General features: G+C 43.4%; 1 protein-coding gene across 1 annotated transcript; it reads right to left on the reverse strand.

Moving 5' to 3' along the window:
- Positions 1 to 3,694: 3,694 nt before the first annotated feature.
- On the reverse strand, positions 3,695 to 23,744 carry asb18 (ankyrin repeat and SOCS box containing 18). Its single transcript, XM_048599485.1, is given in 6 exon segments — positions 3,695 to 3,880; positions 6,311 to 6,424; positions 9,812 to 10,313; positions 14,043 to 14,310; positions 17,068 to 17,135; positions 23,500 to 23,744. Coding segments are annotated over 6 exon segments (1,383 nt in total).
- Between the last annotated feature and the right edge of the window lie 2,786 nt (positions 23,745 to 26,530).

A 26,530-nucleotide genomic window follows, 5' to 3' on the forward strand; every position in this document is an offset into this window, starting at 1 on the left:
TATAGGAACTGGAGTCTTAATGATTTATGATAACATTAGAGCACGTTCAGGGAGAATATGCCATTTTTTCCCCTCATCAAAAATTCTCTCTCAAAATATTTGCAATTTGCCGCATTCCGTGTAATGCCACGAATTTATATTAATGCTAATGCATTTTAAATCGACAAAGTGTTTTGCCTCTTACTTGGCGTGTTAAATATTATTAGAAAGACGAGACGCGGAGGGTGAAATAGAATGACTTTTTTCATATAATACTGCCCGTCGATTCGTGTCATTATCCGGCAAATCCCCATGACAATTAAATACATCGTCTTGTTAATGTTTCCATTCCCCCAGCCAAACCCTTACCCTCTGCCTTCATCCCCAGCCCCCACCCCACCACCCCCACAACCCCATCCTTCCAATTTAATTAGGCTCGTTTTGGAAAGTTGTGGCCACACAGAAGTTTAATTTTGCCAAATAAAAATGTTTGAAACTACTTGCTGAAACATACAGGAGGCTGACATTTTTTTTCGGTTGAGGGACAAGGTTGCGATTTCCCTGAGATTGACGCCAGGACAGCCGAGAGTCCGGTGACTTTTCCCGCATTTCTTTCAAAACAGAATTTCTTTTTGTTTACAAGAGAGAAATTGCTGGAGAAACTCAGCAGGTCCGGCAGCATCTGTAGAGAGAGAAAAACAAGAGTTAACGTTTCGAGTCCAGTGACCCTTCTGGACACTTCAGTTCTGCTCCCTCTCTCTCCACACATGCTGCCGAGAGAGAGAATTTTTGATGAGGGGAAAAAATGGCATATTCTCCCTGAACGTGCTCTAATGTTATCATAAATCATTAAGACTCCAGTTCCTATATTGATGCGTTTGGGGTAATGATTTACAATTTCAAAAATGTCTGGTACACTATTTGTCTAATGACTGTGCGATTAAATTCACTTTTTGTTTTTGTTTCAGGTATAGTGCCACCTGGTACTTACACAAGAACAACAACATGCCCATGATATATAAAAATTGGAGCACAAGCCTTTGGATCTTATTCCGTTAGCTTTTCCCTGTCTGACACGAGTTGTCACCATTCCATTAAGGTTTGAGCTGAACCCCATATTAATGAGTCCTGGCTCTGACAGACTTTTCATTGACACATCACACATCACCCGCTCATCCTAAACACTAAGACAACTTAAAATGATATATTCACATTGTTTATACAGAGCAAACATATCTATATTTCCCATATCCATATGGAGATGGGCAGTAATGACTTGCATTGTCGGTTCTTCAAATATCCAACAACGCCCCCCCCCCCCCTTTTTTTTTCAGAACCCCCTTCCCCTCCCCATTTCTGAAGAAGGGTCCCGACCCGAAATGTCAACTTTCCTGCTCCTCTGATGCTACCTGGCCTGCTGTGTTCCTCCAGCTCCACACCTTGTTATCTCAGACTCCAGCATGGCAGTTCTTACTATCTCCAACAAAACCTGTTTTTTTTTAATGAAGTGCTTATATATGATTTTTAAAGGTTTAACACCAAGATAGTTCAAACAGGCCGTTGCAATGCGACAAGAACGGAGGATATCTTTCAATGTTTTTTTGTAGAGGTTGCGAAACGTCTTTCATTGCGCCAATGATGTGGTCCACATCGACGTGCATTCCTTCAAGGGTCAGCTGGGAGCGATTTGAAATCCCGCGGCTTCATTGCCCTCTGCAGGGCAGATCGAGGCAAGGCAAGGACACCACGGAACATTCGAGCTAGGTACACCGTATAGCTCACTAACGGGAGGAACCTGAAAAAGTCATCGCGCGACATGACAACATTATAATTAGGAAGGCTCTCTCCCTTTGATTAGAGAGAACAATAAGACAGTCACTGGAAATGAAACAGGAAACAGTACGTACTTTTATTCTTACATTTGCTAAGACAAAAAACTTAGGTTAAAAATCTTATGTTGTTTCGAATCAGACAGTACAGACACCCACATTTGTATTGTAAATGAAAATGTAATCTCAATACTGATATCTTCTCAGCTCTGAACATGCTATATATGTGTGCATAGGCATTACAAACAGTCACTGCAACATTGTGATTTGATCTGTTGCATCCATGTTTATTAAACAAGGTTAAAATATTTTCCAACTTCCATTTGAGAGATCACATCAAACCGACTCCTGCAGCTGCAGTGGGAGAGTTGATCACAGAACATAGCTACCTGTACATCTGCTTAAAAAAAAGTACCTGAAACTAAGCAGCGAGAGGAAGAAAATACTTCTGCTGTGACTTCTTGATTACTGACTTGTCATCGTAATTGACCTCTATTGGAGAGCCTTTGTGTTAATGTTCATGTTAATGGTCCTGTATCTGAGCGTGGTGCCCTGTGATGGAGTCGTGTCAGATCTAGCTCAGTGGTTAACATTTGTTTTTGAGCCAACAGGTAGCTGGTTCAATCGCCATTTCAGAGACGGGCGTAGATAATCTTAGCCGATGCAGCACTGAGGAAATGCTGTACAGCTCTCTAATGAGATAATTAATAAGGTGCATAAGCTCTCTCAGGTGAACATGAAAGTTCCTGCAGCACAATTTCAAAAAAAAAGATTAGGGGTGCTCTCCCTGATGTCGTGACCAAAACGTATCCCTCAATCAATGTCGCTAAAACAGATGATCTGATCGTTATCACATTTCTGTTTGTGAGAGTCCTACTCCCTACTCTGAGCAAACCGGCGGTTGCAGTTTCAACAACGCAATAATGGTTGTGTTTCATTGGTTGTAACTGACTTTGGGAAGCTGTGAACCTGTGAAAGGTGCTATATAAATGCACGTCTTAGGGTTCTTGTGGTGGAGTGGTAGTGTCCAATGTCTGGGCTAGGAGACTTGCGTTCAAATCCCACCTGTGCCAGAGGTGTATCAGAACATACCTGAATTGGTTGTTTAAACATATCTGTAAATGCAAACTTTGCTCTAAATCTCGGAGTGAAGACACAAACTGTGTTGGTGTGAAATGTTCATCTTTAATCTGCAGTTTGAGGGGCAATCACTTGGGCAGATGCTGAAGACATTCCTACTGGTAGGAGGCTGATCTTGAGCTAGAGATTCTAGCCCCTGGAGAAGTGCAGGTGGGTGGTTGAGGGAACTGGGGGAAAGGGTCAGGAACTGGGGTAAAACTAAAGTTATGCACAACCACAGAAATGCTTGGGTGGTGATGATTTGAGGACCATTTGAAATAATTCTTGCCAATTGCATGTGGAAGCATCTTCCATTAAGTCAAAGATCTTTCCAAGCCTTTGTGATTCCAACTGTTCTGCTGGAATTAGTGATTTCTTCTGCAGTTAGGAATGAGAGAAAGACATTCAACCCCTCAAGTTTGTTCTGCCGGTCAGTTCAACAATGGCTGCTGCATAGCTTAACTGCATTTACCCTCCTGGGTTCTGATTTTATATTTATGGCCACTTGTTCTAGAGTCACTGACCATGGGCAATAGTTTCTATCAACATATCCACACCCTTAATCATCTTAAGCAGCTAAATTAGATCATCCCATAATTGTCATATTCTCAAGGGAATACAAGTCTAGTCTGTGCAACTTGTCATTATAACTTAAACCTTTGGTTCTGGTTCCAATGTTGGAGACTCCAGACAGTCTTTTAGACACTTTGCAGTTGGTGCTATGTTGTGGAGTGAAAGGGATGATGGAAGAATGCGAGTGAAGGACATTAACACACCAGGTCCTCTGGCTCCAAGAGTAGGTATGCACGCAAACATTTTGGCATTGGCAGCCTGGGGATAAGGGCGTGGCACTGGTCACCAAACAGCTTCCTGGCAGCGAAACGACACAGGTGTTGCAAAGAACGAGGACTGCAGGCTAGAGCAAAGAGGGATTCATAGAATGGCCGGTGAAGCTAAGGGCAGAGAAAAGAAACACCAGCATTGTTAATGTTCACTCTCAAATCCTTTGTAAACAGAAACCAAAACTAACACTATCCAGGGTCTTGCAAATTTGACCAATCTGCACTTCAGTGGGGTGCTTCAGGAGGTGATGAGCCTCACTGGAGTGCCCTCTCTGCATCACAATACAATCAACGGAGTCTCCCACACTCTCAACATTACTAATATTGTTCAGAGGAAAGGATAAACCCAATACAGTCCTGGGAGAGAGGGTAGTGCACTGACCTATAACCCAGAAGTCCAGGCCAGTGCTCTGGGGACATGGGTTCATATCTCCCTGGCAGCACCTTGTTGAATTTAAATACATTCATAAAATTTGGAGCATAAAGTTAGCTAAATGGTGAGCATGATGGTTATCATTGTTTTTGTACAAATCAACCTGTTCAACCTGCACCTTCTCTGTGACTGTAACACCGTATTCTGCACTCTGTTCTATGACCCTGATACACTTTGTATGGTACAATCTGCAGGTACAACACGCAAACCAACACTTTTCACTGTATCTCAGTACATGTGATATCAATCAATCAAACCAGCTATCCTTAGCTGGTCTGGCCTACGCGTGACTCCAGGCCCACAGCAATGTGGTCTTAACCGCTCTCTGAGTGCCTGAGCAAGCCATTCTGTTCAAGGGCAATAAGGAAGGGTAATAAACGTTGACCATGCCAGTGACACGCAAGTCCCGTAAAGAATTTTCAAAAATACTGTTTGTCAGCAGCAGTGCAGGAGGAGCTGCTCAACAGTTGTCTGACAGATGACAGGTTACTCTGTGGAATTCCAGTCAGGATTCTTTTCTCAGAGTTAACACTCTGAGCCATCTATTCTCCTGAGATACCCAGGCAATGGGGCAATTTATTCATAGCGGGGAATCTAGTTTGTGGACCAGGGTGAAACTGCACATTAGTGGGCCTGTATGTCAGGGAGCTGGATCTCCTCTGAGACTCCTGCGGTTCAGCCCAGATTCACAAAGTCATAGTCTTTGGGAGGCACTACGTAGGGCTTGTTGATGAAAAGACCATTTACTGATGACTGTGGCTTACAGACTCAGTTCTCTTTTACACAATACTGGTACTGCTGGCCGAGAGTGAGGGCTGAAAAGTAGGAGGTGATGAGTAGACAAACTGCAACTAATAGACTTCTTGCCATCATTTAACTGGAGACATACAAATATGGAATGAGAGTTAAACAGACACACAAGATGATAGTCTGTTCATTGAAGTGAAGCTGCTATTATTGCTGGGGCACCTTGGTTTGTTCCAACTCCTGGATCAGGCAGGAGCAGGTTTGAAGCCCCTACTCCATTCCACCACATTTGTATCCAGGATATACCAAGCACCATTAACAGATTTCTTACTGATAAGATCATATATTATCCTTTAGATTAGAGGACTTCAGTTGGCTTCAAGTCCAGACCAGGGAATAACAATTGCCCCCTCTCTTGATTCTTGGAATTCAGTTTGAAATGAATGTGGTTTGTATTACCAAAATAACAAAATAATAATGGCTACGATTCTTTGTAAATGAAATTCAGGATATTGCTTGAGGCAGAGGTAGAGAAGGACAATAGAGATGGGAAGTGGCACCGTATTTTGTTCAGAGTAATGTGGGAGCAGATTGACCCTGACTTCCCTATGTTGGGATACAATGCATAGGAGGGATGAAAAGGGCTAGCCTCAGTGAATTCATTGTTTCATTAAACGTTGAATGAGGTACAGCAATACTGCAGAGTGGCAAAGCTGCCAATGTAATATTTCCATTCAAAAACGGAGAATGGGATAAATAGGGTATCTTAGACCACACTGGTCATGAATGCACTTCTATATTCTACAATATGGAATCAGATTAAGACTCAGTCAAAAAGACATGAATATATTTGGGACAACTTTCTTTAGAAAAGAGGAGACTGAGGAGTGAGTTGATTGAGGTCTTTTGAATTTTGAAGTGGGGGAGGTTAATCTGGTCAACGTAAAGATGCCGCTTCCACTCATACTGCAACTGAAGGCGACAGATATCCAAGAACTACTAAAAATCCAATTGGAAATTCAGGAAAACTTTCCTTCCTCAGGGTGTGGTGAAAATGTGGAATACCAGGAGTAGTTGAGATAGGTAGCATTGATGATATAATGCCACATTAATGCATAGAGGAGAAAAGAATAGCAGGATAAGTGGGGTGGGGGGTGTGTGTTGTGGGTGGAGGCATAATAGTTGAGGCCAAACAATCTGTTTCTGTGCTGTTAATTCAAGGTGCAAAACCAGCATACATTTGAATGAGGTAAATTGGGCAACTCCACGAGAGAACCAACACAGAAACAGTGCTCCCCTCTGTTGTACAATTCCATCATATTTCACCAGAGCCTGTTGGGGAGCTCTGCATGAGCTGCTACCTGGAATAATTCCTCTGGGACCGCCTCCATCCATTCTTCAGTCACTTGGATTTGTTGATATGAATTAAACAAAACCTCAATCGTCTTGGGAGAACCTGCACAGCTTTTCAGCACCTAGGGAGCAAAACAACATCCTGCAAGTGACTCGTGAAACGTAACAGTCACAGATTCACCCATCTCTTAGCTAAATTCAAACATTTCAGTCCACAACTTCTCTACACGTCTCTATAACCTGCAAAAGAAGCAAGGATGGAGCGAGAAAAAGCTTTTTTTCCCTCAGTGAGTAATTAAGGTGTGGAATACACTGTCTGGATGTGTGGTGGAGGTATACAAGAGGGCACTGGATGATCATTTGGATAAAAAAAATGTGCAAGTGTATGGGGAAAAAGCAGAAAATTGGCACTAGGTAATGATGCTCATTTAACAAATCAGTGCAGGAGGCACAATGGGCCAAATGGCCTCCTTCTGCACAATAACATTTCTGTGATTCGGTGAACCTACTCCCCTGTGAGATACAGGGTACTAAGCTATTATGGACAGCTCAGATTTTCACTCCTCCTGTCCTGAAGAGGTCTCTGTATAGATCCATTGATGCCAGCCAAGGTTCATCTCTTTGCCTGTGTCTGTTGTGTGTGAACCAAGGTAATGAATATTGGCCGAATATTAGGCACTGGCGGATAATATCACTGAGCGTGACTCCAGCCTTGCACGAAGGATCCCTGGCTGAGTGGGTAGCCCTCTTGCCTTGGAGACAAAAAGTTGGGTTCAAATCCTTTTCTAAGGGGTGTGAGTGAAAATTCAGGCTAGCGCCACCAGTGCAGCACTGAGGAGTGCTTCAACGATGGAATCATTATCTTGCAGATGCGAAGTTAAGTCAAGGCAATATGTCAAAGACTAGCAATAAATTTCTCCCTGGAGTCTGGGCCTATGTTAACCAAGATCTCTAAAAAACAGAATATGTGGTTGCAATCACATTGCTGTTGGTGGGAGCTTGCTGTACTTAAATTACACCAGCCACTATGCTTCCAAATGATGTAACTGGCTGTAAGGCACTCTGGGATGTCCTTAGCTGGTACAAGGTGCTATTGAAATGCAGGATTTTCTTTTATTATCCGCTGATGGGGACCGGACCTTGATGAATTCTTTGGGTTCTCTACCCCGCTGGGGGCCAGAGGGCTCCAGCATTTTGTGTGACATGACCATTTAACGGGCAGCTTCTACACTATCAATCCCATTCGGAGTGGCCAAGTATGGTCAGGAGATGGGAGCTGGTTGTGGTGGTGGGCAGCTGTTGAAAAGGTGTCCATCTGTCTTCAAAGTGGATGCAGCAAGTGTCAGGCCTGAGGGAGCAGGCTGTCAGCACATTAAGATGGTCATTTGCTGAAGTATGGTGACCTCCATGATCAAGCGATGTTACCCGAACACCAACAGACCCCCTTCTCTCTGCACCTGTAGCTCATGCCAGAGGCAGTGAGAGCCAACAATATACTGCAACATGAGGAAGTTAGCCAGCAAAACTGAGGAGCCTTGGCCAGAGAGGACAGCACCACCGCTTCCTTCAGTACCATGGTACTGTCTATGTTGCTGTGAATGTTGCTTCTTATCACTGCTCCAGACTAGTTCTCATTAGATAACAACACCCCCCCCCAACCCACTATCCCAACACATCCACAGTAACAAGCTCTTTAGATGCTTAGATACGTTGGTACCTCATTGTGACCATGACTAAGCACAGAGCCAATCACCCTCCCATCCCCGCTCCCTTTCAGCATTCTGAGTATGACAGCTGGATTTCCTCACTAACATGTCTGTAGCAGTCCATAGCTCCTCTTTACTCATTGCCCCACAGAAGCGTCATTGAATGTCCACCCAATGTCACAGCCAACTCAACTGCTTGGGAGAGGGTCTAACACAGTGTGGGACCTGAGCGCTGTTGGGAATATTGTAGACCTGAGAAAATAGGTCGTGCCACCAATGTTATAATGAGTTCATTTGATGTCCCCTTCTTCCTGGTTGGAAGCCTAGTTCCCTGAGATGCAACCTCAGGAAAAATCATGCCGAGGGGGCAACATGTTAGGGAATGGCAAAATCCAAACCGTGGGCTCGTTTGGCTTTGAGCCATGACTTTATTTTTGAGGCGTATTCGCGGAATCAGTAATGGCTCATCACTTGAGAAGGGCTTCAGTAGGGTGGCTGATGTTGAGTAGATTGGCCTTTTTCAAAGCACTAGCTGCAACGCCAACAGCACAGTTGGCTGGACAGCTGGTTTGCTACACAGGGAGATGCCAAAGGTGTGGGCTCACTTCCTGTGCCTGCTGACGTTACCATGAAGGACTCTCCTTCTCAACCTTGCTTCGAATGAAACATTGTGACCTGCAGGATAAACCACCATCAGTTGCCTCTCTCTAAAGAGAGAGCTGCCCTATGGTCTGGTCAGACAATGAGAACTCTACCTTTACAGTTGGAGCACGACAGTAATCTTCATGATTAATGTTAAGGAGAAGGAAAGGAGGCCAGGATTAGTGTTCCTGGCCAGCCTCTATATTCTAGTCTAATGCTTCCTTCGTGATCTATTTAGTTTGGACAAAGTGTCTTAAGAGAAATTCAATATCACGTAAATTCCAAACATTGGCAGTGATCATTGGCATGAGCTGCTGGTGACTGCAGCATAAACCAACGTGTTTTGGAGAAATGAGGAAAATATTGTGAAGCAGAGTTTCACCTAAACACCACAACCACTTGAATGCAGGCCTTGCCAAGCCAACTGCTGATAACTGGGCCAAGTCATTGGGCAGGTTTTGCAAAGTAAAGTTTGAGACACAGAGAAGACACTAAAGAGTGCAACAGCTTCGATGTAAATCTACAATACGAGATAGTGGAGCCAAATGCATTGGGAATGGATGCACCAGCGCCTGCACCTAACTCACATCAAGTTCTGTTGACCCCTCACCCCTGTGCTCGCTGACCTTTATTGACTTCTGGTCTGGTAATGCCTCAGTTTTAAAATTCTCTTCCTTGTTTTCTAATCCCTCCATGGTCCCATGCTTTCCCATCTTCGTAAACTCTTCCAGCTGTATAATCCTCCAAGATGCTCCTTTAATTCTGGCCTCTTGAGAATCTCCTACTTCAATCATTCCAACATTGGTGGCTGTGACTCCAACTTCCTAGGCCCTTAACTGAGAAATTCTCTCCTTAAAGCTCTATGTCCGTCTACCTTGATTTCCGCCTTTGTGATGCTCCTTAAAACCCATGTGCTGTACCAAATGTTTGCACGCCTGACCCAATGTCTCCTGACGCAATTTGGTGATAAAGTTTATTTGATCACCACTTTTATTATGTTAAAGGTGTTGTAGAATTTTAAGTTGTTGTTGTGGGCACGCTACGATGGGGCAGTTATGGGAGAGGCATTAGTGGAGACCAATGCTCATCCTAGTTTAAGTTTCCACGTCATAGTCGCCTGTCCCCGAGCAGGTTCCATTGTATGTGGTGTACAACTTTTACCTTGGGGAAGGCAGCAGGCCACACCCTGCGGGAGCCATGGTTGAGTAAGGTTTGGACGGTGCGGTGGGGATTGAGTTCTTCCTTAAAAGGTGCTGTCTGGATCACGTTGGTGAGGGGCGAGCACCCATTGTAGTCAATGGCATTGACGTCGGCTTTGTACTTCAGCAGCAGGTGCACCAGCTGGAGGCTGGCATTCTTGGATGCCTTGTGCAGCGGGCTGCGGGTCTCGTCGTCCACAGAGTTCACGTCGGCGCCGTACATGATGAGGACCTTGCACACTTGGAGGTAGTCTTCCTGACTCTCCGGGCTCCACGCGTGGCCGCAGGCGCTCCCGAGCGGTGATTCCCGGTGGACGTTCATGGCGTCCACGGCGGCCCCGTACCTTAGATAGAGATGGACATGGTTGTGCAGGCCCTGCCTGGCCACCACGTGCAAGGGACTCTCCAAGTCCTCGGTCAACTGGTTGACGTCCGCACGGTATTTCAGCAGCAGCTTTGCGCACCTAGATGGAGGGAAGGCAACCCGAGAATGGTATTACTCCCCTGCTTCATTATCAGCAAGCTCCGGAATTTCCTACCTAAGGTCACCACCCTTCTCTCACTCCATAGAATCCTTGCACTGTGGAAGCAGGCCATTTGGCCCATCAAATCCACAACGAACCCCCGAAGAGCATCCCATCCAGACCCACCACACCCCACCCTATCCCCATAAGCCTGTATTTCCCGTGGCGAATCCACCTAACCTGCATACCCATGAACACCAATAGATGATTTAGCATGGCCAATGTGCACATCTTTGGACCGTGGGAGGAAACCGGAGCACCCAGAGGAAACCCACGCAGACACGGGGAGAATGTGCAAACTCCACACAGACAGTCACCTAGGGCTGGAATTGAACCCGGGTCACTGGTGCTGTGAAATAGCAAGGCTAACCACTGAACCGTTGTACCACCCATCAAACTTCTTAAAACTTAGCTTGTTGACTCATTTTATTGATCATCAGTCCTAATTTTCATTGTGTGGCTCAGTGTAAACCTTTGTTTGATAGACTCCTGTGAAGCCTCTTGGGACATTGGCACTAAATGAATGCAAGTTGTTATTGTTGATGGATTAGCTGCACATGAAAGGTGTGCTCCCATTGTGCTACTGAACTGGGGCAAATCCCGTACTGAAATTTAGAACTCTGGCTGATTGTTGGAGGGTTCTCATCTCTGGCATTTGTAGAACGGTTCCCACAAAGAAGGAGATCTTTCATTTGTTTGGAAAATATTTCTTATCATTTTGCTATTGCTTCTTCTAGCAGTCACCTTAACTCACTGCCTCTTTCCACCAGTGGGAGCACCTTCTCCCTATTCAGCCTGTCCGGACCCCTCATGAGTTTGAACATGTCTAGCAAATCTCCGAACCATATTCTCTTCTTTGAAGAGAAATCAAATTAAATCCAGCCTGGGTTGGCAAGATCAAAATCTCTGCCATTTGCTGCCTTTGTGTAAATGTCCTACACAAAATGAGCTGGATTGGTGGTAATCACCGACACAGGGAGCTGTTTCTGTTTTCAGAGTTAGATGATGATTAGTTCGTGTTGAACGTGCTCTGAGAGGTTTCATACCATGACTTCCAGCCTACAACCGGGCCACCATCACACACCTCCTGTTGGCCGCCTGAAATGTCCAACATCATGGTGCGCCACCAAAGACCTCTGTTATAAATGGGCAATCCCTTATTCTGAGATTATGCCCTCTCGCCTGAGACTCTCCCATGAGGGGAAACAACCTTTCCACATCTCCCCTGTCAACTCCCTGAAGAATCTTGTATGTTTTGATATGGTCTCCTCTCATTTGTCTGCAGTCTAATAAGTACAGGCCCAATCCACTCAACCCCTTCTCTTAAAACAGTCTCTTAATAGCTGGTTTCAGTCTAGTGAATCTTCTTTGGATGTCTACAATGCCAGTATATCTTTCCATAGATAAGGGACCCACAACTGTCCACAGTATTCCATCTGTGGTCTGACTGGCGTCTTGCATAGTTTTAGCAAAACCTCCATACTTTCATACTCTCTTCCCTTTGAAATAAACCTTGTGGAACATGAATAGGCTCTGTTATTCAATTGGTTAACCCTTGATTGCCAGTCAAATTAGGTCCAATATTCTTCAAACTTTATCAATGAAAGCGATCAAAGAAAATGCAGGAAAAGTGCACAAACTTTTAAAATGCCTCTTCTTTTATCTGTCAGGTTTGCTTGCTGCTACTAGGAAGCTCCAGCCCAATTTTGAAAGGTTGACAATCTGAGCACCACGGTCCTATTAACAATCTTCAACTACAAGCTGAGAACAGATTAACAATGGACATATATTTAAGATAATTGGCAAAAGAATCAGAGAGTGAGGAGGTGATTTATTGAATGAGGCATCGGCATCTGGAATGCATTGCTCAAAAGGACTTTGGAAACAAATTCAATAAAAACTCCCAGAAGAGAATTGTATATATATTTGAAAAGGGAAAATGTGCAGGATAATGGAGGAAACGCACGGGATTGGGACAAATTGATTTGTTCTTTCTAATGCAAGACTTACCGTTATTTCCTTAATATTAGGTGGCAGTCCTTATCGTGGGGAAAGGTGACAACTAAGATCCTCTATTTTTGAAAATAAAAATTAACCCCATGATGATACAACTTCTGCAGGGAAAATGTTATGTTGAATTATAGAGATTAATTTTTCTGTGGACCTATATTTACTAGGTACTCATTGGCTTGAGACTGACCCAACCTACATTCCACTGGTGAAAGATTTGTATCCTGTCCACCCTGTGTGACATTGTCTCTAAATGTTGCATTTTCCAATAACTAATTTTCCATCTTACTAAACATTGACTTATATCCCATTCACCCATGCAATTTTAATTATGGCAGAGATTAGGATTAACTCCAAAATCTAGAGCACAAATCTTTGGCCAACACTTCCAGTCCAGAACTGAGGAATTGCTGCACTGTTGGAAATGACAACTTTCCAGTGAGATGTTGAACTGAGGCCCTACCTTATCTCTCATGTAAAATATCCCATGGCACTATGTCTGAACAGAAATGCCTATGATAATCTGGCCAATACTTACTTCACAACCAACAGATTTTCTACCCAATATCACAATGTTGGCTGTGGGAGTGGTTCTGTTCAGTTTGGATGCTGTGTTTCTTATTAAGAGTCTTTTGGCCCGTCGTGTCCACGTTGGTCATCAAACACCCATCTATTCTAGTCCCGTTTTCCAGCAATTGGCCTTGTATGCTATGGTGTTTGGACTGTTTGTCTTTTTTTATTCATTTGTAGGATGTAGGCATCACTGGCTAGGCTGGCATTTATTGCCCAGAGGGCATTTAAAAGTCAACCACATTACTATAGGTCTGGAGTCCCATGTAAGCATGGCAATTTCCTTCCCTAAAGGACATTAGTGAACCAGATGGGTTTTACTGACAATCAACAATGGATTCACGGTCATCATTAGACCCCTAATTCCAGATATTTTATTGAATTCAAATTCCACCATCTGCTATAGCAGGATTCGAACCCAGGTCCAGAATGGTATCTGGGTCTCTGGATTAACAGTCTAGCAATAATGGCACTAGGCCATCACCTCCCAATGCAGAGATGTATGTCAAGGTGTCTCTGATCCTTTGTTCTTCCTAGGGACCTTATATTCAACATGTGCTCCCTTGTCTTGTTAGTCCTCTCAAAAATGTATCACGTTTCACTTTTCAGAATTAAGTTCCATTTGCCACTTTTCAGTCCATTTGATCAGCTCATCTATATTGTCGTCTAGTCTAAGGCTTTCCTCCCTGCTATTTACACCACAAATTTTTGTGTTATCTGTGAACTTAAGAATCAAACCTCCTATATTCATGTCTACATCATTACTGCAACATTGCAATCAGCAAGGGACCCAGCACCAGGCCCTGTGGTTATGCCACTGGATGCAGGCTTCCAGTCACAGAAACACCATTTGAACATCATCCTACGTTTCCTGCCAATAAGCCAATTTTAGATCCAATTTACCACATTGCTCTGGATCCCAATGGCCCTTAGCCTTTCAACCATTCTGCCATAAGAGACCATCAGTGACTAATTCAAAAGTATTCAATTGCCTATTAAACACCGAGGGAAACCATGATATAGAGCAAGGTGCTATATGAATGTAACATTTTTCTTTCAGCCCTTTAGCTGCCACCATGTTGCCCTCACCGAAAGGTCTGTGCGGTGTTGCAGAGGTGCAGGGCTGACAGTCCGTCCTCTGTGAGCAGTCTGGGGTTAGCTCCATGTTCTAGCAGCTGCTGCGTACAATCCGTGTGTGCATTCTCGCAGGCTGCATGGAGGGCGTTCTTGGTCCCCACAATCATATTGGGCTTGGCCCCTCGTTGGAGCAGATACTGCAGGCAGTCAGTATAGCCGTGTCCTGCAGCGATGCAGAGGGGGCTGGTCAGCTCTTGCTTGTACTCCAGAGACCAGAGACCTGCAGTGTTACAAGAGAGTGAAAAGTTCAGTGCCCGTGAGAAGGAGTGGTCACTGACCTTACACCTTCTTCCCTTTCATCTATATGATTACTCACAACAAGATATGCTTTCAGTGTTTCAAGTTGTCAGGTGCCCTTTATTTAACTCACCCAAGGATGTGAATTTTTTTTCTGAAGAATGGTCTAGGCCCGAAACGTCAGCCTTCCTGCTCCTCTGATGCTGCTTGGCCTGCTGTGTTCATCCAGTTCTACACCTTGTTATCAAGGATGTGAATATGTGAGTTCAGGCAATGAATGTCAACCAGGTTAATTTTGGTTAATTCCTTAATTCCATGATATTACAAATCTCATCCTTGTATTTAAATCCCTTCATGGCTAAAACCATCCCCCCCAATGGCCCTGCCTCCCCTTATCTCTGTAGCTTCTTCCAGCTCGATAATCTTCTGTGCTACGTCAAACTAGACGGAAACCCATGCTAGTAGCAGCAATCCCAATCCTAGGCATGTTATTGCACACTGGGGATCGATTCTGGGAAGCAACGATTGTATGGACCATAAGTAACACAATATCTGCACATAGGACCAGGAGTGAGCCATTCAACTCCTCAAGCTTACTCTGCCATTTAATTATTTATTTATTCATTTGTGGGATATTGATACTGCTGGCTGGCCAGCATTTATTGCCCGTCCTCAGTCGCCCTTGAGAAGGTGGTGGTGAGCAGCCCTCTTGAACTGCTGCAGTACACCTGCTGTGGGTTGACCCACGATGCCATTAGGGAGGGAATCCCAGGATTTTGACCCAACGACAGTGAAGGAGCTGCAATAAATTTCCAAGTCAGGATGGTGAGTAGCTTGGAGAGGGAACTTAAAGGTGGTGGTGCTCCCATATACCTGCTACCCTTGTCCTTCTTGATGGAAGTGGTTGTAGGTTTGCAAGGTGCTGTCTGAGAACCTTTGGTGAATTTCTGTTCTGTTCTGAAAGTTTAATTAAATTTTATTTGCTAAATTTACCCGCCTTGGTTCCATAATCCTTAAAACTCAGCCATCTATCACCCCAACCTCAACAGACATTGGGATTTTTCACTGCCTTTCAAATGGACAATTAATAGTCTCTGGTCTCAAAACTGCAAAAGCTTTAAAGTACCTCAAAGTCTGATTATAAGGTTTACACATTTCCAGTTGGCAGTTCCTATCTAACACTGCACTTGACTCAGTCAGCTTTGCAAATGGGAGGATCTGCTGCTTTGCACATAAAAAATGGGATAGTGAGCACTAATGGTAATTAAACACACCAGGATTAGTGTAAATGTCTGCCTCGAATAATCCTCCAGCTCATTATCATGAACACTTTTTAATTATTATGATATACAGCCCTGGGGCATTCGCCAATTTTAAGTAAATTAATTATGTCGCAATTTAACACTACAACAGGCTCCTTGCTGTACACGAAAATATGTTGTAGTGTGAGCTGTGGTAGACAGATGTATTTTTACAATGGGAGATGTCAACAATTTACAATATCAAAATTCACCCGGTGTATGAGACAGTGGAAAAGATACCACAAAAGCGATACTTTTACTATTTTGACAGTTTGTCCTCTTTTAAACCTCTTTCCTCTTTCAGTTTTCTGATGATCCAAGATATCTGTTCCCCTTCAATCAACTCTCCTTCTGTGTCCCCAATTTCTTTGACATCACCATATGTGTCCCTGCTTTCAGATGCATCAGAGTCCCAGATTCCCCCTCACTCTCTCTCCTGCTTTAATGCCATCCTCAATACTTAACTGCTTGACAAAACATTTGGATGCCTGCCCTGGCATCACCTTCTAGGCCTTCTAGGCCACTTAAGAAAGAGTCAACGACTGCGTGGGTATGGAGTCACATGTCAGCAAGGTTAGGTAAGGACAGATTGCCCCCTGGAAACAGACAATAGTGAACCAGATGGGCTTTAAAAACAATCAGTGATAGTTGTTATGGTCACCACCGTATTCCAGAGTTAATAGTTTATTTCCAAGTCCTTCAGCTTCCATGATATGATATGAACTTACACCCCAGAGCATTGGCAGTCCTCATCCAGTGACATTACCACTTCCCTCGATGATTTTGGCTTTGGAATTTTGCATGATTTACGTAACAAGGATTTCTGTTTGACAAAGTTGATGGTGGAAATTTTAGCATTTGTCCATGCACTTTATTTTACACTGAAGTAGTTCAGAGGTTTGAGCATGATTCTATCTGAGCACCAATTCCTTTTGGGAAAGGATTTCGTCTGGACCAGGAGTAGAGCGTAGGCTTTAGCCTGCCTCAGTGACTGACCTAAACCAGGCCATGGTAGGGCTGGGTGGCAGTGGAAATTGATTTCCAACTTCTCCCACCATCAGTGGTATCAAATCAGGGGCCAAAAGCAAAGCCATGCAATGCCACCCACCCAATGGTGGGGGCGGTGTATTAATAATTCAGAAGCCCAGGCTAATTCTTTGGGGACTTGGGTTCAAATGGCTACTGTTGGAATTTAAATTTATTTAATAAAACCTGGAATTGAAAGTTAGTCTCAGGGATGGATGACCATGAAGCTATCATCGATTATTGTAAAATCCCATCCAGCTCACTAGTATCCTTCAGGAAGGGAATCTGTCGTCTTTGTCCAGTTTGGTCTACATCTGACTCCAAACCCGTAGCAATGGGTTAATTTGACCTCTGAAATTGCTCAGCAAGTCACTCAGTTCAAGAGAAATTAGGGATAAGCAACAGATACTGACCTTGTCAGTGACACCCACACCCCATGAAAGGGTAAAGAAAAACAAAATAGGCATCTGAAAATGCATATACCGGAGATCAAAAGAAAAACAAACAGAATGGCAAAAACCCAATATTGAGGTCAGTTTTAGTTTCAATTTGATACATAAATTAAACAACCATTTATTATATAAGCAAATAATGTATTCCACAAAAGACGCTTGGTAACTTGCCATCTTAAAAAAATGTTGAATGTTTGTTTTGCAGCTTGCAATAGTTTTTATTTTAGGCATTTTCTTTTAAAAAAATACATCTCGGGTAGAAATGATTATACCGTCTGACGAAAGTACTCTCTAGGCTTTGGGAAGAGTCAGTTTGCTTTCTTGCTTTCTTGATAATCTTTACTAATTTTCTATTTCTTTTGGAGTCATCTTCAACCCTTGTGAATGGTGCAAGGTCAGATATATTCGCCAAAACAGTAAGTGAGCACCGAAGAGAGGCACAGGCTTTGCATTTAAGGGAGGGGGGAGGGATAACGTCATCATTTGGTCCAATTAATCCTAACTTTGTCTTTAATTTGTCCGAACCAAATGAAAATGCTACTGATTTAATAACATCTGATTTTGTATGATGTGAAAGTGGTAATGGAATCTTTAGAAAAATTACCAGTCATTGTGTGTCTCCAAGCCCATTTCATACTTTGCAAGCATCTAATGAGCCACTAAACTAGAAGAAAAGATGGGAATGTGTGGTTGATACAATTATATAATGAATATACAGTGCCATGTTATATTGATGGAATCATAGCCCTTCCTATTAAACTATGCCATTGGATTATTGGTAGGTACCTGGATGGCAATCATTGATGCCCACACTTTAGCACATGGACTGCAGCGGCTCAAGAAGGCAGCTCACCACCACCTTCTCAGGGACAACTAGGGCAATCAATAAATGCTAGACACCCACGTCCCATGACAGAATGAGAGAAAGGGTTTCCAATGTCGTCTCAGACTTGCAGTCACTGTTTCTGCTGTCACTCCTGAAATGTATATGCCTGAATACATGGTAAACTTGAATATTAGTTTTATCTTTGGTGCAGCAGTGAATTACACTGTGCGTGGCTATAATTATTACAGACTATGGTTATGTCCACCTCGCATCCAAATCTCCATAGCCCATACTCATAGTAATTCCCATTCACCCATCACTTCGGGCCTACGTTGTATTCCAGTCCAAAAAGGCTTCAATTTGAACTTTTTTTCAAATCCTGTCATGCCTTCCTACACCATCATCTCCTTCAGACCTCCAGATCTAAATCCCTTTGAGATATCTGCACATACTTCTAACTATCCTTGCTGTCTTGTTGGTGATCATGGTTGCATTATAAAGAGTTAGTAACTTTAATGCTAATTGGTGGAGTTTATCACCAGTGAGGTCAGATCAAATTCAGCTGGAAACTGTGAGGAAGAGTTTCTCATGAAATCCTGCAAATATCTATCTTGTAAATTGTGTAAATATCAAATAAATGTTTATTACCTTACTACAACAAGCTTTCCAGCTCTTCTATTGAAGGCATGGAGACCCCAGTTATGGTTTTAATGCAGTTGCTTCATTTGCTTAGGTCTTAAGCTCCGGAATTCCCTCCCTAGACTTCCCTGTTTCCCTATCTTTCTCTCTTTCTCTCCTCCTTAAGAGATGCTCCAGAAAACCTGTCTCACCAGTTATATCTGAAATTTTGTGTCAAATTTAAGAGTGATAATTGCTCCTGTGAAGCATCCTGTGCAGAAGCTGTTATATAATGATAAGATATTGTTTGAGGGTGTTACAGTTATAATACTAACTGAGCAGTGGAAAAGAAGGTAATGTAACCATGCTGTAGAATTTTGTAAAAACCAAAAGAACTGCGGATGCTGTAAATCAGGAACAGAAACAGAAGTTGCTGGAAAAGCTCAGCAGGTCTGGCAGCGTCTGTGAAAAGAAAATCAGAGTTAACGTTTCGGGTCCGGTGACCCCTCCTCAGAACTCAGTTCTGTAGAATTTTGTGTTTCTTTTTAGATGTGAATTGGAAATCTTTGAGTCTGATTTGTAAGCATGATGCAAGAACACATTCTGCAGCATTAACTATACTAAAACAGGCCATTCTGTAGCATTAACTAGATTAAAACAAACCATTTAATTGGTCCATTCTTCACTCCACTACTCCTGCGTCTCTTCATTTGACCCGCTGTCAGTTACATTCTTCCTCTTAATCATAGAATCCCTACAGTGTGGAAATAGGCCATTCTGCCCATCAAGTCCACACTGACTTTCCAAGGAGAATCCTACCCAGGCCCACCTACCCTATCCTTGTAACGCTACATTTCCCATGGCTAATCCACCTAGCCTGCACATTCCTGGACACTGCGGGCAATTTACCATGGCCAATCCACCTAGCCTGCACATCTTTGGACCGTGGGAGGAGACCAGAGCACGCAGAAGAAACCCATGCAGACACAGGGAGAATGTGCAAACTCCACACAGACCATCACCCAAAACTAGAATCAAACCCAGGTCCTTGGCACTGTGAGGCAGCAACACCACACCACTTCCACCTGGTTGCAAATTTCACATGCCCACCACCTTCTGGATAAAAGAGTTTCTCTTGAATTCCCAATCAGATTTGTCGATAGCTAATTTGCAGTCTATGATCCTGAATGGGGAAATATCTTCGCTACACTTAACGACGCTGTGAAGCAAAGCATGATGAGAAATAAATTACAAGGGAATGATTCTGTTCCGATGCTTTGTTGCCGATCACTATGGAGAGCTCCCTATGACTTTGCCCCTCAGCCTCACCCACAACCATCATTCTCCTCCATCCTCCAGCTCTTCTGATCAAACATTTTCCCTTCTCCTGAGTCCTTCACTCTGCCCGGTGCTCCCTGTGTTCAAACAATTCGACTTTCTAAAGAGATGGAGAGACCAGCCGACCATTGCACATCATAGTGATGGGGGGCGAAGGGGGCGGGGGGGGGAGGGAGGGAGGACTAAGACAAGAGAGTCCTGGGTTGTGCCCCTGACCCAGTTAATTAACCACACCTTGGGGGCCATGAAAAGTGCCCTCAGCATCCATAGGGTTCAGACAGATAAATGTTAGGTAGAGTTTGTGCTGACAGTCAGGTTGCTGCAATCTATGCTTGTGAAAGTGCATAAGATTCAGGACGGGGGTCAGGATGGGGTTCAGATACTGTCTAAACTTGCCTTTGGCCCTGCTATTGGAAATCTATCTGAAACTGTGTAGCTGCACCTGAATTGTTCTTTTGAGGACATCAAGGGAGGCAATGAATTAAATTTTCGACTCTCTGCTTGGGAAATTCTTGGCCATGACACTTGATAAGAGCTAAAGAGGGTCTATGAGGATTGAGAACCACAGTGACCCAGTTCATCTGATGTTCTGGAGTAGATTTGTAGCTCAGGTTGTGGATGCAGTTCTTCTGATGCACAAACTTTGTGCTGCCTGCTCATTACCACGAGAGGAACATCAGAGCTAAGTGTATGCTGCTGAGTGGCTGCATACCTCAGCACTAAGGGAATAATCATGAAAGGTCGACACCACTTTCGGGGAAGATTCATTTTTGTTGCTGCAAGTGCTAGAAGAGGCTATGGGAAGATAGTCTGAGTGGGAAGAATGCTGAAAAAATGGTTCAACCTTGCAGACAGTGTGCTCCATGGTTATATGGAATCCCCATAGTGTAAGTACGTGTAGCATATTAATACCGTATGTATCCATTTGGCCCATTGAGTCCACATTGACCGTCCCAAGAGCATCCCACCCAAACCCATCCCCTGACCCTATAACTCTGCATTTTCCATGGCTAACCCACATAACCTGCACATCTTTGGACTGTGGGAGGAAGCCAGAGCAAACCCTCACAGACACGAAGAGAATGTGCAAACTCCACAATCACCCAAGGATGGAATGGAACCCAGGTCCCTAGTGCTGTAAGCCACCATGCCACCCCACTGGAGGCCTTGGTGTAAGTTATAGACAGGATGAAAGAGGTCCCACCAGCAGACCCTGGGAAAAAGACCTTGGCTATTCACCCTATCCATGCCCCTCATGATTCTATAAACTTCTGTAAGTTCACCCCTCAGCCTCCAACACCTCTTTCCCAGATGGCCTCATTGTGTATCTGGCTGAGCTCCAAGACTCACCAATGCCTTGAAATCTGTAGGATTGTTTACAAATATTGGAGGAGCCCTCTATCTCTATATGTTTGATGGCTATGATGTTGTAATAATTTATTTTATTGAAATGGTTTTCCATATTATCTTAAATCACTTGAATCATGATAGATACGCCACTCTATTGTAACTGATAGCTTAATACTAACCCAGAGAATTTTATGCCTGAGAAATGTAATATTTGTATATAATAAACATATAAATAAGTAATAATAAAGTGTCATAAAATTCTTTTGAATTCTTCAATACCAAGATATCTGTGGGATATGGGAGATAACATAAGAATTACTGTATCAAGTAAAGCACACTGTAAGAGACAAGCTCACACTATGGTAGCAAAAATGGCTGTCTATAAAAGATTCCAATATCTTGGTGGCAGATATTTGCAAAACTAAGTGATGTCCAACTAATTGAAGTTTTAAATTTACACTGATATGAAGTCAGGAACATATGTGGGCATCCAGTGACATCTTTACTGAACTACTGAAGCACTGGATACAGACAGGGTCCTGACCTCCCTGTGTTGCATTGAAGAATTGTGCTGCATGCCTAAGTCATACTTATAACCCAACTGTTCCACGTACAGCTTCAACACAGTCATCTAATTATCAGTATTAACAACTGTCCCATGTGTTTCCTGTCCATAATAAGCAGGACTGTTCTATACAGGCCAATTGCCATATCAATTCATGTTTGATCTTCAGCAGATGGAAGGTATTGTCAACAGTGCTATAAAACATTAACCTGCTCCCCTGATGGTCAGTTTGAGTTCAAGCAGGGGCAATTGACCCTTGATGTCACTAGAGATTTGATTCAAATAGACAAAGGAGTTGAATTCCAAAGGTGATTTGAGAGAGACTGCCCCTGAAATGAAGGCAGGATTTGATCCAGTATGTCTTAAATGGGGGATGATGGTGGTTGTGGAGTTTGTGAGAGAGGGGTTTGGGGGTGACTTAAATCATTTGGCTAAATAACTAGCATGCAGTTCAGAATAATGGCAAAAGCACAGGTTCAATTCCCATTTTGGCTGTGGTAGATTTGGGGTCTGCTTCCTCATTCTGCCCCCGAGAGTGGAAGGCAATGGCAAGCCACCACTGACAAATTCCACCAAGTGAAACAGCTCAGGATGAAGCAATGGAAAACAACAAGCTAATGAATGAATGGCTTTAATGGTTCCCAAAAAAAGTTGGAGGCAATGGGACTTAAGGGAAATCTCTTCACTGACTAGAATTATATCTACTACAAAAGAAGTCAATGATGTCAGCCCCTGCGATGCAAAAAGTCTTCAGATTAGTGTCCAAAAACCAACTACCTTCAACTGCTTCATTAATGCTATCTCATCCATCATTAGGTCAGAATTTGGGATGTTCATTGATGATTGTACTTCTGAGACAATGTAGCAAGACCTGAACATTGAGGCTTGGATGAATAAATGAAAAGGACCATTAATAATACACAATTTCCAGATAATGAACACCTCTAACGAGAGTGATTCTAACCCTGTCTCCATGAAATTCAATGGCATTACCATTATTAAATCCTCCATTATTCACAAGAGTAGGTCAGAGATTGGAATTCTTTAGCAACTACCTCCCCTTCTGACTCCACTAATCCTGTCCACCGTCTCTTAGACATAAGTCAGGAATGTGACGGAATATTCCTCATTAACCCAGAGAAGTATGGTTCCAACAACACCTAAGAAGTTGACACCAGAAAGTATTCTACTTAGTTGGCACCCCATCCACCACCTTCGACGTTCATTCCCTCCACCACCAGTGCACAGTATCAGCAGTGCAAGCCAACAAAAAGATGTAGTGCAGCAACTCAGCAAGCACTGTCTAAGCCCACAATTTCCACAGACAAGAAAAGTAGACACATGGAAACACCGCCATCTATTTAAGGCACACAACATCCTGATGTGGGAATATATTATTGTTCCTTCGCTGTCACTGGACCAAAATCAGAAACCCTTGTCTTGATGGCACTGCGCCACACAATCTGCAGTGGAGGTGGCTCCAATTATCTTCTCATGGGCAATTAATTACAGTCAATAAACACTCACATACAATGAATGAATTTTAAAACTGCTACCATGACCACTCAATCCACAATGCCAATATTATACACAGGTGCCAATATTACACACAGGCGACAAGCCATAAGGCTAAATTCCATGTTGTGAATTCAACACTGAGTTGTACTAAAACCAAGGAGGTCACAGCCAATGGTTACCTGAAACCCCCAGGGCCACCGGTTTTGCCTGCCACTCCATTTCCTTGGTGCAGACCTCGAAGACCATGTTGACATCTTCACGATACTCACTGACCATGACCTTGAGAAGCCTCAGGTCACCGTGCACTAGTGCCTGGTGGAAGGCCTCTGGACCCCGACGTTTCATGGCACAAGAGGGCCAAGAGTACTGGTTCTGTTCAGAGGCCAGGAATATCTGCGATCGCTGCACAGTGTCTCTATCCATTGCCTGGAGAGAGTTGTGTCTGGAGTTTATTTTAGCCCTGGCTGCTTTATTTTATACACAAGGACGCAGGCTATTGTTGTTCTATAAATATACCCCTACTGAGCAATTACTGATCTCACTGTCCATTGTGCCTCTATAAATACTTAAGGTTAAGCAGCAATCTCATTATTGGCAGAGTTCAAGATGGTGCATGACTTGTTTTCATTGACTGATTTATAATAGTCAAGTGGATTTCACTGAAGGCTACTGGAAGGTTCTGTCTGCTGTGGGCTCATATGTTGACAGCTCCTCTCTTCAATTGCTTTGACAGGGTAATTGTGTTTTGTCAGCTGTGAAGGGATTGGTCTTAAACCTGTCCAACAAGGCTGACCTTTAGACCCCTGACCGCTGTCCAGCCATTTTCTGCTGGTTTAAGCTGGTGTGAATGTCAGCTGAAGAATCAATCAGGCTAGGACATACTGTCCGCCTCCCCCCCGCCGCCTCCCAGTTAATAGACACTCAGTGTCCAGGCTGCAATGTAGATGCAGCACTCACAGGGATACAGTTCCAGAATAGGGACTCCTCTGATACTGAAACACTCCATGATCACATTCGGCAATAGCAGACTAGCAATCAGGCTTGAGATGATAAATGACAAGTAAATTTTGCACAAAATGAATGCTAGGCAATAACTATCTTCAACAAGAGAAAACATAACAATATCCCCTTGTTGTTCCATGGCATTACCATTGATAAATCCCCCCCTATCAACACACAGAAGGCCAACTTTGGCCATAGTCTGAACTGGGCCTGCCATGTGAATACTGAGGCTACAAAGACAAGTCAGAGGCTGGGAATTTTGTAGTGCTAACTCACCTCCAACTCCCCAAAATCATTCCACTATCTACAAAACACAAGTCTTATGATGGAATACATCTCTATTGCCTGGACAATAATAGACATGTAGGTAAATGCCATTCAGTACAAAGCAGCCCTTATGTTTGGTGTCCTGCATTGCCAGAGACATTCCATCTCTTAAAATTGGCCTACAGTGGACGCAGTGTACACCATATGTAGGATGCACGACAGAAACTTGCAAAGATTCTTTTGGCAACTCCTTCCAAATCTGTGACCTGTACCATCCAGAAGGGCCAGGGAAGCTAATACACGGAAACATCACCACCACTGAAAAATCCCCTCCAAGCCACTTACCACCCTGACTTGGAACGATATCACTGTTCCTTCATCGTTTCTGAGACAGTATCCTGGAATGGCCTCCCTGAATCAATTGTGCATACACTTACATCATAGGAAATTCAGCTCACTGCTACCTTCTCAAGGTCAGTGAAGGATGGGTAATAAATAGTGATCTAGCCAACTCAACAAAGTCCAATGATTGAATAACAAAACAGCTGTACCTCTGGGATACTGCGCAGGGTATCAGATTAGGATACGATATCAGATAAAGTGCCAAGATAAAACAACAGCTAGCAGCACTGGAATAAAAAAAAAACTAGGACATAGGACTGAGATGCAGCACAGGGATAAAGTACCTGGATGGAGCATCAGTATAGAATACTGGGATATACTACTATGATTCAACACTGTGATATTGTATCAAAGCTTTGTACCGGGATATAGGATTCGGAAAGACAATTTGGAAACAGTGGAACCATAGAATAACACAGAAAGAGGCCATTCAGCCCACCATGACAGTGCCAGTTAAATAGACTATTCCAGTCCCATGTTTCTGTAACTGGTCTGTAGCTTTGCAGGTTACAACGTTTCTGGTGCAGATCTAGCTTCATTTTAAATGAGTTCAGTGTTTCCACCTCAACCACCAAACTGGGCTAAGAATTCTAGACACCCACTCCCTACGGATGAAAAGGTTCGTCCTCATATCCCCTCTCAGCCTTACACCAATCACTTCAAATCTGTTTCCCTGGTAACTGACCTCTTCACGAGAGGAAATAAGAATTTCCTGTCCACTCTATCCTAGTCCCTCATTAATTAATGTGCTACAATTAAATCATCCCCTCGGCCTCCTCTGTTCTAAAGGGGAAATAAAATCCCTAGTCTATCCAATCTTTCCTCAAAGCTGCTATTTTCAAGCCCTGGCAATATTCTGTAAGTCTCCTCTGCACTTTTCCGAGGTCAATTACATCCTTGCTGTAATGTCATGACCAGAACTTTACACAAAATCTGCCTGTTACCTATCCAGCGTCTGATATAGTTTCAGCATTACATCTCTGCTGTTGTATTCAATTCATCACCCAATCAAGGAAAACTTCCCATAGGTTGGCTTTATTACCTTATCTACCTGTCTTGTACCTCCGTGGACCTGTAGGCATGCACGACAAAGTATCTCACTTCCTCTTCCTCCCTCAATACCCTTCGTTTATTGTGTACTCCCTTGCTTTGTTTGCTATCCCCAAATGCATCATCTTGCACTTCTCCAGGTTGAATTCCACTTGCCACTTTTTCACCCACTCGGCCAAACCTTTGCTATCTTTCTACACTCAACAGCCATCCTCTTCACTATCAACTGTATGGCTAATTCTTGTGTTTTCTGCAAATTTCCATATCATGCCTCTCATACTTAAATTTAAACTGCTTTCTATTCAACCTGTTCAGAAATATTATCACACACCTTTGGGCATTTGGGACTTGAACCTGGGCCTCTGGGCTCAAAGGTAGGGATGTTACCACTGCATCACATACATACCCAAACAGCAAGGGATCCAGCGCTGATCCCTGTGGAACAACACTAGAAACCACTTGCCATTTGCAAAGACATTGTCACACAT

This window comes from Rhincodon typus, chromosome 7, assembly GCF_021869965.1.
Source record: "Rhincodon typus isolate 14 chromosome 7, sRhiTyp1.1, whole genome shotgun sequence".
Lineage (NCBI taxonomy): Eukaryota > Metazoa > Chordata > Chondrichthyes > Orectolobiformes > Rhincodontidae > Rhincodon > Rhincodon typus.